Source organism: Microcebus murinus, chromosome 10 (genome assembly GCF_040939455.1).
Source record: "Microcebus murinus isolate Inina chromosome 10, M.murinus_Inina_mat1.0, whole genome shotgun sequence".
Classification (NCBI taxonomy): Eukaryota; Metazoa; Chordata; class Mammalia; order Primates; family Cheirogaleidae; genus Microcebus; species Microcebus murinus.
In genome coordinates this window covers 89355856-89375646 of record NC_134113.1, presented here as the reverse complement: position 1 = coordinate 89375646, position 19791 = coordinate 89355856, and the positions used below count along the sequence as shown (strand labels likewise).

General features: G+C 43.0%; 1 protein-coding gene across 1 annotated transcript; it reads right to left on the bottom strand.

Annotated features, from left to right (window-relative positions):
- Nucleotides 1-7259: 7259 nt before the first annotated feature.
- On the bottom strand, nt 7260-16509 carry GPRC5D (G protein-coupled receptor class C group 5 member D). Its single transcript, XM_012774422.2, has 3 exons — nt 15482-16509; nt 8802-8869; nt 7260-7694 (listed from the first exon to the last, which is right to left on the bottom strand). The coding sequence occupies exons 1-3, from the start codon at nt 16398-16400 to the stop codon at nt 7623-7625; spliced, it is 1059 nt and encodes a 352-aa protein (XP_012629876.2). The 5' UTR covers nt 16401-16509; the 3' UTR covers nt 7260-7622.
- Nucleotides 16510-19791: the final 3282 nt, after the last annotated feature.

Here is a 19791-nt window from a genome sequence, read left to right as displayed (position 1 = left end):
CTTTTTTTGAAAATCTCATAGTGATACCTCTTCCCATAAATAAAAATTCTCATGCAGTTATGTGTCTATTTTATATTGCGGGGGTAGTTCAGATTGTGCTATAATAAACAGCAGAGTGATAGTAGCGCAAATGCAGTTTATTAGGTGAGATTCTTAATATCTTAGTAGAAAATATATATGTATATACATATATATTGCTTCATTGAAAAGCATTGGCTAATTCATCCAATAAATTAAATGAGATAGTACATGTGAAAATTATTTTGTAAAGTGCTACAAAGTGTAAAGCACTATTTAAAAAAATTATCATTAGCTTCAAGGATTGGGCATCTCAAAGATCCTTGTGATTTGACATCTTATTCTGCTATAGGGATAGCCTCATTTCTTTTCATTTGCTTTTAAAGCAAAGCCCTAATAATAGCAGTGCTACAACAAACATTCTTTGAATCTGATTAGCTATATATTTAAAATCAAAATTGAAAAGCTCAATTTTTCTAGAGATAAATTGCCCTGAGAATAATGCCACTGAATGAAATGTAGAGAAATTTAAAAATTAATTGCAGGTCGGGCGTGATGGCTCATGCCTGTAATCCTAGCACTCTGGGAGGCCAAGGTGGGTGGATTGTTCGAGGCCAGGAGTTCGAAACCAGCCTGAGCAAGAGCAAGACCCCATCTCTACTATAAATACAAAGAAATTAATTGGCCAACTAATATATATAGAAAAAATTATTAGCTGGGCATGGTGGCATATGCCTGTAGTCCCAGCTACTCGGGAGGCTGAGGCAGGAGGATTGCTTGAGCCCAGGAGTTTGAGGTTGCTGTGAGCTAGGCTGATGCCATGGCACTCACTCTAGTCTGGGCAACAAAGCGAGACTATGTCTCAAAAAAAAAAAAAAAAGCAATAAATTAATTGACTAACTAAAAATATATAGAAAAAATTAGATGGGCATGATGGCGCATGCCTGTAGTCCCAGCTACTCGGGGGAGGCTGAGGCAGGAGGATCGCTTGAGCCCAGGAGTTTGAGGTTGCTGTGAGCGAGGCTAATGCCATGGCTCTCTAGCCCGGGCAACAGAGTGAGACTTTGTATCAAAAAATAAATAAATAAAAATAAATAAATAAATAAAAATTAATTGCAGATGAAGTCTACACAGTTTCTTCTACATACAAATAAACTCAAGGTGGGAGCTACAACCTTTATATCATATAAAAAAGTTAGTAAATTAAAAATAATGTCGGTTCCACCAATTGAAGTACATGTGCAATGCCAGATAGCTTCCTCTCTAACTGCTTTGCAGCATATATTGCTATCATCTTACAACCAGTAGGCAGTAAATAGACACAACCTAAATTCCTACCAGTTTAGTTTATCTTGTATCCTATGATGACAGTTACCTTAAGAACCATACCATTTGCCAAACTGAGGCTTGATTTAACTAGATACTAAATATTGTTCAAGTTCTAATAGTTCTCCTATCCTTAGAAAAATCTTCTGGATTTTCAAAGCGCACTTGGAAGCTGTTTAAGTGATGAATCAGATCAATATTAGAAATTCACAGCTGGGCACGGTGGCTCACGCCTGTAATCCTAGCACTCTGGGAGGCCGAGGTGGGCGGATTGCTAGAGGTCAGGAGTTCGAGACCAGCCTGAGCAAGAGCGAGACCCCGCCTCTACTATAAATAGAAAGAAATTAATTGGCCAACTAATATATATAGGAAAAACTAGCAGGGCATGGTGGCGCATGCCTGTAGTCCCAGCTACTTGGGAGGCTGAGGCAGGAGGATTGCTTGAGCCCAGGAGTCTGAGGTTGCTGTGAGCGAGGCTGACGCCACGGCACTCACTCTAGCCTGGGCAACAAAGTGAGACTCTGTCTCAAAAAACAAACAAACAAACAAACAAAAAAGAAATTCATCATTGTGCTTACCTCTCTGATTTGACAGTTTGACCATCATAGTAACGCAATCACACTCATTTTCTTGAGACATTCCTGAAAGCAGCTCCGGGAAAAGCATTCGAATAGTGTTTTAAGCCATGGCAGCATCTTTGCACTTTCTGAGGTGACCACTTGGAAGTCCTTTAAGTAAATGAGTTCTGATATATGTTAAAATACAACTTAATTCTAAATAATCTACTGTTGGAGAGTGGTAAATATGGTCCCCTAATGGCCTGAGTCATTCAGACATTTTTAACAGCTCCAGGAAAAAGTCTGCCTTTATTCAGATGTTAAGTGTGTTTTACTAAGTCCAGGTCTTCGTGCTTACCACTGTTGAATGCTAATGGAGGAGCACCTCCCCTGAGTGCAAAATGAAGAGGCTTTTGCACCAAGAAAGCAAAAAGAGCTCTCTAGTTTAGTTCTCATTAACTGTGTTCTTTTAAAAGAGACGATTAGGCTTACTCCGAGGGGGATACCAGAGCCACATAAGTCTCTTGTTTACCCGGCTCTGCCGTGACTTAGGCTGGGCTTGGTGTGTGACAGCCTGTCTCCTTATATCATCACAGAAGTTTCCAGAAAAAGGCAGAGTTTGAATTGCCTTTTCATTGAAGAAAAACATGAAGGACAAGAAGGCATGAGTCTGGCCAATATGAAATAGATATTACACACTGGGAAAAGGGAGACTTTTTTTTGTTGTTGTTTGTTTGTTTTTAAGAATAAAGAAGATAGGATAATATAATAGAAGGATAAAACTTTAGCTTGACTTAAACATAGGGTGAAATAAAGCCTAAGTAGAAGGCCCTTGAAGTTTATGGGAAGATCATGAAATTTAATGTGGAGGGAAACAGATCTTTGATGTTCTTTGAATCAGAAAAATGTCATCAGGATATGCTGACTCTACCCTGGCAGGTATTTTGTTAGCACCATGCTCTAACCAGCTGAGCTAACTGGTCACGTTACAGTAGGTAGGTATTTTATTTTTTATTTTTATTTATTTATTTATTTTTTTGAGACAGAGTCTCACTTTGTTGTCCAGGCTAGAGTGAGTGCCATGGCATCAGCCTAGCTCACAGCAACCTCACACTCCTGGACTCAAGCAATCCTACTGCCTCAGCCTCCCAAGTAGCTGAGACTACAGGCATGCGCCACCATGCCCGGCTAATTTTTTCCATATATATTAGTTGGCCAATTAATTTCTTTCTATTAGTAGAGACGGGGGTCTCGCTCTTGCTCAGGCTGGTTTTGAACTCCTGACCTTGAGCAATCCGCCTGCCTTGGCCTCCCAGAGAGCTAGGATTACAGGCGTGAGCCACCGCGCCCGGCTGGTATTTTAAAATAAAGTTTTTTATTGATACCTTTTCTTTTGGATAAAATAAATAAAATCAGAAGTATACTACCTAAGATATTTAAGACAATATGTACTTTTCAAATTATGTAACCCGTTACAGATAAGTAAATGAGTTTAGATCTTCAAATAATACTGTTGAATTGAATACAATATGCTAATCATAAACAGTTTTGTCTTTTTTCAAATATACATTTTAAAAATGTTATCATTTTTTAAAAATTTTTTAAAAAAATCTAGTTTTTAAAGCAAGTTCCTCATGGATCTCTCCTTAAAGGATTCTCAGGGTTTTTAGCTTTATGTGAATTGCTGCATAAACTGGAAATAAATTAAATTGTATTTTCATAAAAGTGTTCTAGAATTTAATAACATTATATTTTTCTGGACTAGCCTCTGCTGTATTGGTCACTCATGGTGCATGCTATTCCTTGCCCTGCTGCCCAGAGGACATTTTCCAGACCACAGCTTCCTGCAGAGGGAGCAACCAGGTCTGTACCACATGACCATGCCACCTGTGCTGAATAGACTAGTGGTGGGTACCGGACCCAAGGGCAGCCAATCCACAGGCTGATTTAACCTAAGAGGCGGGCTGATTGTCCCCAATTAGGGACAATGATGATCAGCTGGACCCATCAGAGTCCCCTCTAGAATCTGAATGATGACACTTGGGGAGCAAATCAGTTGGTTATCGGGTGGACAAGTGGAAATACTCATGAAAAGAAGCAGAAACAGTGGGGAAAGTGGCTGAGAGCGTTTGTGGGGTGGGGGTGGGGACAGCAAGCTCCTCCCGACGCCCGACAGTGTTTACCCTCCATCAGGCCTGCTGAGTGGCTGTACCGCGTTCCCTGAGTTTCCTCTCCCCATCATATGGAACCTTAAAATAAAACTCCATTTCTGAAACAGCCTGATTGGTTCACTTGCAACCTGTAACACCCCAAATCTAACTCAAACATAGTCTAAAATTCGGTAAAATTGTGATGTAAATTTCAGAGGTAAATTTAGTACAAACAAATTCAATTTTACCTTCACTAATTTTAGTAAAAACATTTTGGGAGACAATATTAGGCCATTGTATATGGCTTCAGTGGGTTTTTGTTTGTTTGTTTTGTTTTTGAGACAGAGTCCCACTCTGTTGCCCAGGCGAGTGCTGTGGTGTCAGCCTAGCTCACAGCAACCTCAAACTCCTGGGCTCAAGCAATCCACCTGCCTCAGCCTCCCAGAGTAGCTGGGACTAACAGCATGCACAATGACACCCGGCTAATTTTTCTATTTTTAGTAGAGACAGAGTCTTGCTCTTGCTCAGGCTGGTCTCGAACTCCTGAGCTCAAGTGATCCTTCTCGCATCAGCCTCCCAGAGTGCTAGGATTACAGGCGTGAGCCAACAGGCCTGGCCTTCAATGGGTTTTAAAAAATGTGTTAGCCAACCCCACGGAAACATTTCCTGCCTTCAAAATAAAATGAAACAAAATTATGTTGAAGGTATATCGTTGTCATCATTATTGGGATAACAACCAGGAGGATCAGTGATAATGGTTTTCTTGCAGAGGGGATGCAAGGTCACGTGGCTTGTTTCCATCTCTCAGATTAGGTTCTTTGTGGGGATGCCACCTAATGTGTATGCCAGAGTCTTGCTTCATGCTTAAACTTTTTTTTTTTTTTTCAATTTTTCATTGCCAATAAGGGAAGAAGGTAAAATGTTTTGGTCATTTTACCTAGGTCCTGGGTTGTGCTGATACATTGCTTGGGGCACAGATATTTAAATAGAGCAGCTAATTTTAGTGTAGCAGAAAAGTATATGAAAATGTTGAAACATTGCATAGAGGAAGAGCACTTGAACAGGGGTTGGGAACCTGGATTCCGGTCTTGGTTCTGCCACTAATAAGCCACATTATGCTGGGCAAGTGTCTCTTTCTTATCTGTAAAACAAGGGAACTGTGTTCCTAAAATTGTCTGCACTGTGTTATCTCCCCCCTAAAAAATTAATTTTCTGCCAAGGCTGTGTTGTCTGCCTTGTCTAGGGCTGAGTTCTAGAATGTTTCCTGGTACCTTGCAGATGCTCAGGACATATTTGCTGCTGTTGAATAATCTATGCTGTACATTGTCCATTGAAAAGGCTCTCTGACGTGTATATAGCCTTAGTTATTGTCAAAGTGCTTTCACCTAGCAGGTACTCAGCACACATTGGTCTGAAATAACTCATTTGTTCTCAATAGGGAGTACACCTTACATGCTAGTACAGAAATATAGGTATGGAAAAGCCTCTTAGAGGGGAAGAAGACTAGCCTAGGAGTCAGAAAACCTGGTTGATTACTAACTACTGCGTGGCTTTGGGTAAGTCATTCAATTTCTCCAAGCTTCTGTTCTTTCATCTGCAAGGTAGGAGGGCTGAATCAGACCCTAAGGACCCTTCTGGAGGCACACCTCTGACTCTGGTCCTGTTATACCTGTTATGTATAACAAATGAGTGTTAAGGACAAGGGAAACCATTGAGAAGAATGTGTGGCTGCACGAGGAACAAAGACAAGACAATTAGTGCAGAGACAGCAGCTTATTAGAAACATCAAGACGGGCAGACTATGCTTTTTATGTTCGCCACTTAAAATCATTTATGAGCATCAACGAGGGTGGCTCTTCCTTTGCTGTTATGGGTTCAGCAATGCAGGTCACTGCCCTCAGCCATGTCTTCTGCCATATTAGCTGTCATGGGATGGTAACATCATAGAAGGAAGCCTGCCAGCTTGCAAGTGCATGGAAACATCCATGTTATTTAAATCGCCCAGTTGTGATCCTGACGATTCTTCTATAACTTTTATAGAAAATTTTGGGCCAATCATATTTTGAGTTCCTTTATAAAAAATGACTACTTTATACTCATTAGGACTGACACTAAAAAAAAAGAATAAAGAAATAAAAAAACCACAGGAAATAACAAGTGTTAGTGAGATTGTAGAGAAATTGGAACTGTTTGTGCATTGTTGGTGGAATGTAAAATGGTGTAGCCACTATAGAAAACAGTATGAAAAAAAAAAGAAAACAGTATGAAATTCCTCAAAAAATTAAAAATAGAATTACCCTATGACCCATCAATCTCGCTACTAGGTATATATCCAAAAGAATTGAAAGCAAGATTTCAAAGAGATGTTTGTATACCCATGCAAATATTGCAGCATTATTCACAATAGCCAAGAGGTAAAAGCAACTCAAAAGTAAAAAATGTGGGCTTCATGATGCTAAATCTCCAGAAGGAAAGTTAATAAAGAAGATTATGGCCGGGCGCGGTGGCTCAGGCCTGTAATCCTAGCACTCTGGGAGGCTGAGGCGGCCGGATCATTTGAGCTCAGGAGTTTGAGACCAGCCTGAGCAAGAGTGAGACCCTGTCTCTACCAAAAATCGAAAAAAATAGCCGGGCATGGTGGTGCATGCCTGTAGTCCCAGCTACTCGGGAGGCTGAGGCAGGAGGATCGCTTGAGCTGATGCCACGGCACTCTAGCTTGGGCAACAGATTGAGACTGTCTCAAAAAAAAAAAAAAAAAAAAAAAAAAAAAAGAAAGAAAGAAAAGAAGATTACATAGAAAAAAACAAAGGAAAATGTGGTATACACATTCGATGCAATATTACTCAGCATTAGAAAAGAAGAAAATCTTGTCTCATGCCACAACATGGGCGGACCTTGAGCTTGAGGACATTATGCTAAGTGAAATAAGCTAGTCACAAAAAGACAAATACTGTGTGATTCTATTATGTGAGATCTAAAGTACTCAAACTCACAGAAAGTAGAACAGTGGTTGCCATGGGCTGGGGGGAGTTGTTGTTCAATGGGTTTAGAACTTCAGTTTTGCAAGAGGAGACTGTTCTAGGAGATCTTTTGTACAATATGAACATAGTTAACACTACTGAACTACAAACGTAAGCATTTTAAGATGCTAAATTTTGTGTTACGTGTTTTTTAGCATAATTTAAAAGAATGGCTAGAAGAGTGTAGTAAGTTTCTACTGACCTCTATACTTTGTCACATTGGGATGCCCCTAATTTCTTCAGACCAGGCTCTTTTGGTCCCACGAGTAAGAGGCACTGATTCTTTTCAGCATTGCTAAGAAAGGGAATTTTCCAGTTACACGAATGAAGAAAGAGACACACAGTCAAGGGAGGGGAGCAGCAAGATTATAATTATGCTTGGAAGGTCGTCTTCTGATGGAGAGTCCAAGTGGATGAAAGGGCGAGGAAACAGAAGGAAGGGGCCGATGCTTCCTCAGCAGTGGGACGCGGTAGGCGTCCCAGTGGCCCATCAGGGCTGCATTACCCAGGATGGTCTTCTGGGTTTCCACTCCTCATGTTTCCTGTGGACTTTATATGCCTGCATCTTGCTGGGGGCTCAGCTTAGCCCGTGGGATGAAACACTCTTGTGTGGGATCAACCATCTGGAAGGAAAGAAAGGCCATCGTCAACTTTCTGAGCCAACATAGGGGATGACACACCCTGCAGAACTATGTTTGAAGTATTGCCTCACCACTATTTAATTCTTTGTTAATAAGAAAGAAGAAGAAAAAAGCGCTGAGCCTATTTATATCAGGCTTCCCTCTTAGCCATGAACAGGGATCTTTTTGCACGGTTCTTGAATAGCTGATCACTGGAGATTGAAACTGATCCAAGAAACTCTAGGGGGCGGATAATAAAGATAGTCTCATCGTGTAAATGCCCTCCTGAGCGTTGATTAAAGCAAATGATATAGCTATGTCCTGGCCCAATGTGTCTGTCATTCTAGGAAAAGCCAATTCTCAGATAACAGACCAGAGGGATTAGCTTAGGTATTTGCCTAGTAAGTTTCATTGAACAAACGCGTGCGAGTGTGGTTTTCACTCTCTGGAATTTCAGTTACTTTTGATCCCTATAATACAGGCATTGTGTTCCACTGTGGTATTTCTGGCTGTCCGGATGTGTATGTCTTCAGGCCATCACAGCACAAATGTGTGTTACCCCCCCAACTCTTCAGCAGTGCTCCCTCTGCTTTTGCCTGAAAGGATTACAACTGGATCATCAACCTGGCATCCAGATGATGGTGACAGACCTAGACCAGTTCTCGGAGTGGCCTGGGCTGCTGGAGCTAGACAGTGAATGACAGAGAGGCAGGTAGTGGGGCTCAGGCGATGGATTCAGACAATGGCCGCTAAAAACAGACCTCGAGCTCATACACTTTTACAGTTGTCCCCAAGGCAAAACGTGGTAAGCCTGTTCCTCTTCACCTTCACATAAACCCTTCGAGCCGTCTTTCCAGGGCCAAGCACCTGCCGCAGCGTGGGAGACTGCTGGTGTGGCGGAGACTGGGAGGGGCCCGGGTGGAGGCCAAAGGTGTGCCCGGCTCGGTGGCACCGCCTGGCCTGGCTTAAATCTGGGCACCTGTTGGTACGATCCTGCCCTGCCTTTCCTCTCTTGCATCAGTAAAGCCCCTGCCAGTGGATCCTGCGGCTCTGCTAAGCAAGGAGCGCTGGCGGTGTCCCTTCTAGGTGAGCGCAGACGAGCACATTTACCTGCGGCGGAATGGGAGTACCACAGGAAGTTAGTGCTACATCCTCCTCAGCTCCATCACTGTCTCGGGCTGAAAGCCAAACGAGGGAAGGGCTGGGTTAGTGTCAGAGCGTCAGGTGGAGACGGCACACGAGGATGCTGGGAAGGCTCGGTGGCTTGCGGAGAGGCTCCTGACTCTTAAAAGGAATTCTCAGTTGAGGTTGTTATTGACAAAATGGATGATTTAAGAGAGTGTCTGTAAAGTGTGTGGCCTTGGACATCTCCCTCTTTTCAGTAGCCCCTTTAGTCTTGACTTTCTACAAGCTTGAGTTCAGTTTTTTTGGTTTTTTTTTTTGAAACAGAGTCTCACTTTGTTGCCCAGGCTAGAGTGAGTGCCATGGCGTCAGTCTAGCTCACAGCAAGCAACCTCAAACTCCTGGGCTCAAGCAATCCTGCTGCCTCAGCCTCCCAAGTAGCTGGGACTACAGGCATGCGCCACCATGCCCGGCTAATTTTTTGTATATATGTATTAGTTGGCCAATTAATTTCTTTCTATTTATAGTAGAGACGGGGTTTAGCTCTTGCTCAGGCTGGTTTCGAACTCCTGACCTCGAGCAATCCACCTGCCTCGGCCTCCCAGAGTGCTTGAGTTCAGTTTTTAAAAGTGGACATAATAAAAAAGGTCACTTGATACAATTATATACTGTTGTAGAATAATCACACAAAGTTTGATGTCTGTCTCCTGCAATAGACAGTAAAGCTCTGTGAAGGCAGGAACTGTGTCTGTCTCTGAGGCCAGGCACTTGCCAGATATATTTACTTATTTATTTATTTTTTTGAGACAGAGTCTCGCTTTGTTGCCCAGGCTAGAGTGAGTGCCATGGCATTAGCCTAGCTCACAGCAACCTCAAACTCCTGGCTCAAGCGATCCTCCTGCCTCAGCCTCCCAAGTAGCTGGGACTACAGGCATTCGCCACCATGCCCGGCTAATTTTTTGTATATGTATTAGTTGGCCAATTAATTTCTTTCTATTTATAGTAGAGACGGGGTCTCGCTCTTGCTCAGGCTGGTTTCGAACTCCTGACCTCAAGCAATCTGCCCGCCTCGGCCTCCCAGAGAGCTAGGATTATAGGCGTGAGCCACCGCGCCCGGCCCGGATATATTTAATATATCTGTCTTGTGCCCATCACAGGCATAACTGCGTCACTACTATTCACACTCAGAGCTGTAATGTTGAGTGGAGGACCCTGGAGAAGACTGCTTGGATCCTTCCCGTCTGTTACCCAGGGCGAAGCTTCTTAACCTGTTGTTGCCTTTCCTTCCTGATGGAAATGCAAGAGGTATAATGACAGTCATAATAGTAAATCTATTTCATAGGGTTGTTTTGAAGATTATATACACTATATATAAAGCCCTCGGAACAGGGCATGATATGTAGAGAACACTGTGTGCGCAGTCCTTTGTATACTATCATCGGCGCTGGAGCTGGTGGTATAGTTGTAACTGGCGCTCGGACATCCTCCTCCTGGTGGCATTTTGTTAGGGTGGGTGCTGTGATAGATGAAATGCTTGCCCTTCCTCCATGGCAGAGGGAACTGAATTCTTAACTTTGTTCCTTGTGGCATAACAAGGCTCCTCCACGCTCAGTCCCTTGGTGACCAACTTACATCCAACATTCTCACCAGACCAGACCACAAGTTAGAAAAGCCTCATTCTTGCAGCTCTGGTTATTGTTTATGAATTTACCAAAAGGCTCTGTGTTTTTCTACATTAAACCTGCAACCACCTCATGGTAGGAAATCTGGGTTGAGTGATACCTTCCATTTCATACATGGAGGAAGCATGAACCTTATTTAAACACAAGGAGTCTGATGCTCCTGCAGATTGAGGATGTTGGCTTGGTCTCAAAGTTGGTGAGAAGCGAGTGTCGGGCCAGGGCCGTGAGGCCGATTCTGCACTCTCTCCCCTGCCTCCTGCCGCCCCCTTAGCTCCTGCTCCCTGGATCTCTGTGAATGTCATCATCCTCGCCTTATCTGTCCTCAGACCAAACAAATCCTGCCCATGACCCACTGTCTTCTTCCCTGTTTTATGCTAGTTCTCTCTCTGTGACCTGTAGCTCTTGAGAGTGACAAAAAGAGAGCTTCCTTCGGAAGCACAAACAAAAATGACACCACCGGGCACCATTCAAATTGGGTTTCCCCTGGTGAGGTGCGTGTGCCTTGGAGAAAAAACTGTTGAGAATCGTCAGCAAAAGCCAAACTTGATATAACCATATTCTAATTTGTCTAAAACAGATAAAGCAGGCAATAACTAGAAGAACTTCCCCTTTATAAAAAAATTCACAGCTGATATTATTATACTATCAGCTATGAGATCTCTGCTTAAGATCAGCTTAAGATCTCTGCAAGTTATATCACATTTAAAATTCACAGTTAAAAGAGCAACTGGGAGGCCGGGCGCTGTGGCTCACGCCTGTAATCCTAGCTCTTGGGAGGCCGAGGCGGGCGGATTGCTCAAGGTCAGGAGTTCAAAACCAGCCTGAGCAAGAGCGAGACCCCGTCTCTACTATAAATAGAAAGAAATTAATTGGCCAACTGATATAGATATAAAAAAAAAATTAGCCGGGCATGGTGGCGCATGCCTGTAGTCCCAGCTACTTGGGAGGCTGAGGCAGAAGGATCACTCGAGCCCAGGAGTTTGAGGTTGCTGTGAGCTAGGCTGACGCCACGGCACTCACTCTAGCCTGGGCAACAAAGTGAGACTCTGTCTCAAAAAAAAAAAAAAAAAAAAGAGCAACTGGTTTTATTCTAATTATTTATTTATTTTGGAGGTTAGTTATACCTTTCTCAGGAACAGAAATATTCTAAAATCCACCAGTTCTAAATATGAAACAAGTAGTATATCCATCAACTAATCTAATTAATGAAGGATATGTTAAAAAGTAACATAATCCCAGGTGCATGTAAATGAAGTAATTAAATATCAACATAATTTCAGAATTGCTTCTTCATTTTTATTTTGCATTTTAATTGCTTCGTTTATACACGCACAGGTTCTTTACCCTAATCTTGTGTATCTTTATATTACAGGTTCCTGTGCCTAACAATATGTTGAGCATGTAAAACTTTAATCAAAATGCTGTGAAAACATATGTCTATATTTTTGGCTTAAGATTCTAATTAAGAGCAACTGATTTTTAAAAGTTCAATCAATATACAGCTTTTCAGGAACACATTTGCAACACGGGGCAAAGCATATTTACACCTGTTTGTTTGGTGGCCTGTGGTAACATGCCTGATTGCATTTTCATTCTCCATCCAGATGTTTTTATATCTTAGAATTAACTCCCTAAGCCACTTCAGAGGAATAAAGCCTAAGCTTCTTTTGAAAGACTCCCAGGGAAATTGAGTCCTTAATCCCTTTTGCTGATCTGTTTCAGTGTTTACCAACTCTTATTTTCAGACTTAATCGAAACCCCTCATGCCTCTGTTGGAGTCCATTTCCAGTCAAATTGTCGTTAGCTGAAGATAGAAAACAACCCAACAGCTTCCTCCAGAGAGGGCTTCACACTCATGAAATTCTCTGCTAATACCCCTTGTCATACTCTCCTTTCAGATGAATAATTCTGGTCTCCCACCCCAGCGGTAAATCGAGTAATTACTTGACTGGAGTCACAGCTACAAGCAGCGTTAGTCAGGAGAGTCTCACGACAAATGCATGCCTTAGGGACTCAGACAAAATGTTGTGTCTTGGTACAGAGTTTCAAGAGAGAGAACTTGGACGATCTCCGAGAAAGGCACATGAAGTTTAAGAATAACCCTTGCAGTCTGGTTGCCTTATCCTTTCCACATGGGACTGATGTTACAGCCCTTTACTCATCTTTGTGGTTCTCTGTGGACCCTTCCCCAAGCTTCCCACACATCTCATTAGTGGACCGGACCTGGAATGGGTGTTCTCGCCAAAGACTGACCAATGCTGAGGACAACAGCACGGTTGTTCTTGCTGACCACACATCTGTTTATACAGCACCACAACTGTCTCTTTTTTTTTTTTTTTTTTTTTTTTTTTTGAGACAGAGTCTCACTTTGTTGTCCAGGCTAGAGTGAGTGCCGTGGCATCAGCCTAGCTCACAGCAACCTCAAACTCCTGGGCTCAAGCGATCCTCCTGCCTCAGCCTCCCGAGTAGCTGGGACTACAGGCATGTGCCACCATCCCCGGCTAATTTTATATATATATATCAATTGGCCAATTAGTTTCTTTCTATTTATAGTAGAGACAGGGTCTCGCTCTTGCTCAGGCTGGTTTTGAACTCCTGACCTTGAGCAATCCGCCCGCCTCGGCCTCCCAAGAGCTAGGATTACAGGCGTGAGCCACAGCGCCCGGCCCCACAACTGTCTCTTGAACAAACAAAAACAAAGACAGTGGGAAGCCGCTTTCCTACTGTCGGGTCACAACCTACAAAGACTCTTAGTATTTTTCAAGTTATTGTTCTTATACTTGCCTGGCTGTTCCCTATTTTGTATCTATTTGTATGTTTTTCCTAGCTGGTGGAATTCTATACTTTTTGTTGAGTTTTAATCATTCTTCTAAATTTCAGTATTTGTATTTTTTCCAGGTGACCTAAATTCTGATTCTTTTCTTTGAGCTTAAGTTTCTGGTTATTCTGCCCAATCTTGGAGCACAATCTATGTGTTCTGTACTGCACTATTGATTTTTTTTTTCACATGATATCAAACTACATTAGCAATGACTATCACCGGCAGAACACTTCCTGCTCAGAAATTGATTTTCTAACCCTGCTTGAGTAGTAGGGTAGCGTTAGCCAAATCAAGAAACACTGTAGTTTTGCAAGCCCTTGCCCTTTAAGTAAGACAGCTCCTTAGAACACTTGAAACACTTGCCTAATATTTTTGGGATATGGAATATTGACCTTACAAGTCCCTGTGCATTTTGGGCTACTGTGAAACTCTAAGAATTTCTTTCTTTCTGATTTTTGTTTCCTGGAAACATACGATCACAACAAAAACACAAAAAGTTTTTATCTTATCTTTGGGTAAAAACTATGAGAAGTATTTTCAAGAAAGATTTTTTTTTTTTTTTTTTTTGAGACAGAGTCTCACTTTGTTGCCCAGGCTAGAGTGAGTGCCGTGGCGTCAGCCTGGCTCACAGCAACCTCAATCTCCGGGGCTCAGCGATCCTACTGCCTCAGCCTCCCGAGTAGCTGGGACTACAGGCATGCGCCACCATGCCCGGCTAATTTTTTGTATATATATTTTTAGTTGGTCAATTAATTTATTTCTATTTTTGGTAGAGACGGGGTCTCGCTCAGGCTGGTTTCGAACTCCTGACCTTGAGCAATCCGCCCGCCTCGGCCTCCCAAAGTGCTAGGATTACAGGCGTGAGCCACCGCGCCCGGCCTTTCAAGAAAGATTGACTCTGCAATTTTGCCACAAACCTCAAAGATATGATTACGCATCATCAACAAGCAATGAAAAACTTTTATAGGAAGGATGTATAATGTCAATTTCCAACTCTTGGTCAACTGAACTGAAAAGAATTAATGGATGTATTTATCTGAACAGAGTTTAATTTGAATGTGCAATTAGCCATAGATTACAGCTCAAGAAAGTGTATGTACTTAAAAGAAAAGCTTATATTAATTTTTTTTGAGCTTAGTGAACATTATGTGTGCTATGCAGTATATAAAATAACATAATCATTACGGATTAGAAATAAGATGCGAGAAATCAGATGCTTATTAAGACACGAAAATTGATGTAAAACTAGGATATTGGGTCATGAATAATAGGCCAGATGTTTCGGAAAAGGAATGAATGAGTTGTGACATATTTCCAGATAACTGAAATTAGTTCTATTTCTCCCAGATTGTTGGGGTCCAAGCATCCTTGTGGTCATGGATAATATATTTTATTCCTTAACAAAGTATAGTCAGGTGGCTTGGATAAAAACATGACCCAGAAATTATTATGAAAATGTCACATAAGCAAGTCACTTTATCTCTGCTCATGATCACACATCTGAGGCCTTACTCAGAATTCTGATGTAATGGCCCTTCCTGTTGCTTTTTGTAAACCATGAAGGATTTTAAACAGTAAATGGTTGGAAAAGTAGAAATGCAGAAGCTATTAGGCTTTATGACTTTAATGAGGTGGTGAGTCTTAAGATTATGTTTGGGCAAATTAGCTTTGAGACTTAAATTTTAAAAATGTCAATCAGTGTTGCTAGGATTGACTTTTGTACTTAATGGCCAACACGTTTGGACTTGGCATTAGATGTCATGCAATTGCATGGTCTAAGCCTAATTTGGGGCTGGTTAACTCATTTTATAGTGGATGCCTTTCTTTTGATTTTACTTTTTATTTCTCCACTTTTGAAGGATATGGATGCCTTTCTTTACCCAGCATGAGCACTCAGAGACACACCCTCTTTATTTAGGGCCTTTGGTTCATTTCTGCCTTGGTCTCGCCCCATAAAGCTCTATGTTTTGGAAAAACTGAATTTTTCATGAAAATTTAACCTTGCTTCTGGGAGTCATCTCCATGCCTAAACTATGAAGCCACCCACCAAAAATTTGATGATTCCCTTTTTGTTCTCTTTTGGTTCATCCAGTTGCCCTACTTCTCTGTTTCTCCCCCTGTCCCACCCCAGGTTTCCCTGCTTCCTGAATCTCCCAGGAAAGTACCTCTTGAGGGCTCCTGGTTCTCCACGCAGAAGCTGCGCTGGTAGGTTTGGACGGGGCAGGCGTTGCCTGGCAGAGGGCATTCCTGCCTGCACGATCTGTAGAGAATGCAGAGCTCAGGAATGATGTACAGCAGCAGGAAAACCCATGCGTTGGTGACCAGGGCAATGCAGATGACCAGGTCGTCCCACGGGGGCGGGCACTGGGGTTGGCACTGGGGCTGGCATGGGAGCTGTGGGTTGCCTCTCAGCAGCAGGGAGATCCACACCACCCAGATAATGATGGAGAAGAGCACAGTGACGAAGATGAGCCTTCCATGCTGCTTCCAGTTCTCACATGGGCCACAGAAGGTGGCTTTGGAGACGAAGAATGTGAGGGCCATCAGCAAGAGGACGTAGACCAGGAGTACGACAAAGTCCACATTGAGCTGGCAGGGTGTCATGTTCACAAACCTCATACCCCTGGTCATGATGAGGGTCACGTACTCAATGGCAATAATTATCTGCAACAGACTGCAGCCGATGGCAATGCACAGAATTGTCGTCCAGCAGAAGGAGACTCGGCCCCGGACCAGCTTCACCAGGTTGGAGGCGTGAGCCAAGAGGCATGAGAAGCAGAGCGCAAAGAGAACCCCAAAGAGAAAGTAGCGCACGGGGGCGGTTTGTTCATTGAGCGGGATGATGAAGGCAAAAGCAAGTCCAAAGAGCCCCAGCACGCTGAGGAGAAAGAGGAACTGGGTGGGGAGCACATTCCACTGGCTGCAGTCTTGCACCTTTCTCATGAGGAAGAGAAATGCCAAGAGTAGCATTATCGTAACCACTATGCCAAGTATTGCCAGGGACTCCAGAATGATGCCCCATGGCCCCTCATTGTCACAGAAGAGAAAATAGTCTTCTGTGGATTTCACGCAGTCCTCATACATGGTGACTTATAGGTGGACTTCACGAGAATTGTCTTCTGACCCCCTGCGGAAAAAAGATGAGACAAACTTAGGACTTTACATCCACGCACAAGAGTGCCTGTTGGATAGTCTCATCCAGGGCACCATGATGTCTCTCATTCTGAAATGAAGACACCTGAGCATACGACAGAAATGGCTTTACCAAAACTGTCACTGGAGAGAGTACGAGTTGCATTTTATTCGACCAATGATACTTATCTAAATGCAAAGTTTCCCTAGGGGGAAAATCAGAGGTATATACAAACATGGTCTAAGGGGATGGGAAACGCTATCACATATATTACCCCAAATTTATGACTGTTGTATATAGGATGTCAGTAAAGGAAATGAAAAAGTCAATTTAAAACCCTCAAAAGTATATTAGCTCCATCCTTCTGCTGGGAAAAGCAGAACAGACTTCATTTGGGGGTTCCAGATAATTCACGGATTTTTGTTTCACAGTGTCCAAGGCTTTTTAAAATTGAATACTGAAACTACCCAAGATCACTTGAAAAAAGAAAAAAAAAATAAAATTGAATACAAAATCTTCTTCATAAAGTGGAGTATGTGACAATGTTTGCATGATTGATAGGATTGTGGTTGTATCAAGCACTAGAACGAGGGTTGCCAATATTAATGGATCATTCTAGACACTGAGGCACTGCTTGAAGGAGACAGGCAGATGATTTCTCTCAGTGATTTAAACGACTGTTCACTCTTTCAATTCCATTCAAGTCAATCCAATGCAACAGGTTATAATTAAACACCTACTATTTGTTCATCAAAGAATTATACAAAATTGTCTTTTTCCTCTAAATAACTTTCTGGGGCCGGGCACGTTGGCTCACACCTGTAATACTAGCACTCTGGGAGGCTGAGGCAGGTGGATCGCTCAAGGTCAGGAGTTTGAAACAAGCCTGAGCAAGAGTGAGACCCCGTCTCTACTATAAATAGAAAGAAATTAATTGGCCAACTAAAAATATATAGAAAAAATTAACCGGGCATGGTGGCACATGCATGTAGTCTCAGCTACTCGGGAGGCTGAGGCAGGAGGATTGCTTGAGCCCAGGAGTTTGAGGTTGCTGTGAGCTAGGCTGATGCCACGGCACTCACTCTAGCCTGGGCAACAGAGCAAGACCCTGTCTCAAAAATAAATAAATAAATAAATAAATAAATAAATAAATAACTCACTCTTTGGACAGTTTAGCAACAAAGTCCAAGCCTTGATGGAGGTGGTCTAGAAAAAAATCCCCCACATTCATTTGGAAAAAAATAACTTGCGATTGAATACCCCTAGCGCCATTTCCCTTCAAATATTCCCAAACCAGATGGTGCAGCCATCCCGGTGAACAGCCGAGGAGGGCCTGGCCCCTCACTTCCACTCACCTTCTGCGTGCCCACTCTGGAAGCTGAGACTGTGGCGCTGGCCGGGTTGGGACTGCCAATGAGTAAGGAGGAGACGACCTCAGCTTCTTTAATCTCTCCCCGAATGGGCGGAAGAGCTGCAGGCCCTCACTCAGGTCCCTGCAGTGCCTATAAAAAGAACCGGAAGGACCGAAAGACACACCTATTCCAGTTTCACAGCCACTTTTCTACTTTGGTGAGAGCGATGATTTTTCATTCTGTTGCTGACCAGAGGGACCTTGGCCTCAGGGAGGTCTTGAAGGGGGAGTGAACGTAGGAAAGACTGCTTCCTCCTGCATATCCCAGTGTGTTCAGGGAGCGACAGGAGGCCCGCAGTCGGCCTCACACAAGGACACTTCATCTTTCTTCTGACTTAACTCTTTAAAAAAATCCATCTGCAGAGACTTCCCCACATCTTGATTTTAATTGTAAGATTCAAGCAAGCAGCTGCTCACCAAAGTGCAGGTAATGAGAGTTTCACTGGGCCATAAGGAAGGGTGATTTCGCCTACCATTGGCAATAAAATGGCATTAAAATGGCCAGTGGTGGGCAACATTGTGAGTTAGGGGAAATTTGTCTTCTCCACTAATCTCTTCTCCTTTTTTTTGAGAATCCTTCCTCAGGCCTTGGCTGCCCATCATGGGTGGGCCCCTGCTTGGACCAGCCATTCCTGGCATTTCCCAATGCTTTGGCTATCATCTCCCTCTGTCCCGTCCCTCCTCACCCCCAAGAGAACACACTTGCTCTGGGTCTCATTCCTCAGGGCTTTCCTAGGTCCCGAGACAAAAGAACTGTCTATTGCAGGTCTCCAGCTGATACGGCAGTAATACGTTCCTTTCCTCCTCTGGTGACATGTAGTTAAGCACACAGCGCAGTGTCCAGCCTGTACCCAACGTCCCCCTGCCCTGTCCCATTAACTCCTTGATTCTTCTCCTGAATGTTCACATTTTGACAGAGGACTTCCGAAGACCCCCAGTCAGTGCCCGTTCAGGCTGGTTTCAATACACACCGTGACCTGGATCTATCTTTCACGTCCACCTGTATTTCTTTCAGGTGTCCAGGCCCTACGGTTTGGCTGGCGTGATTTCCCCACTGCCTCACAAAGAAACAAGCTCCCGTCTGCTCACCTTCTCTTAGACGTTGACCCTGTCCCAACTGCTGTTTGCTTCATTCAAAAGTGTTTTGGACCCAAACAGTTTTCTTCCCTCTAGGATCTAGTTCATCTCCTCTCCTCTGACTCTCCTGCCCTCCCTGGTCATCCGAGCCCTCATGATCACCTTCCGCCCCAGATCCTGCAAGGCTTAGGGTCCGTTCTGTTCAAAATGACAGAAATCCTATTTTCTGCCTAATTAATTAATATATTAAGCAATAAGCAATATAAGTAAGTGAATTAGAAGAAATGCCACAATTTATTTTATTCATTAATCTCATTTCCTTGATTAGATTTAAAGCTGCTTAGCTATAAAATCCACATTTTATGCCCCTGTGGAGTCTGAACTCTTGTGGTGGAGTATCTCCTAGATGATGGATGGTTTGAGTCACTGAAATTCTAATGATAAAATTCCAGACCTTTCAGAAGGTACTTTTCAGCAGAGTGGTTTTTCAACAGATGCACTTTAATAGAAACCACCTGCAAATAAGTCAGAAACTTAAACCCTTGACAAAATCATTCTGCAGTGGTGCTCTATCTTTAGAGACTGCTCAACTTTAACAAGACATTTTGTCCTCCGAGAGAAGAAAATTCTAGGGCTGAGAGTGCCCGCCTTCACTTGCTTTGGGCATGACGGTACTCTTTCTGAAGCTGTAGAGGCTACAGCTCACATGAGGGGTAAAAACATTTTCCACATGATGAAATGTAACCTCCATGAGAATCCACTCAAAGAGCCCAGTGAATGGTTAAAGTGCTGTCGCTAGAACAACTGGAGGATTTTCCATGTAATTCTTCCAAGAGAACTATTTTAGCGACCCC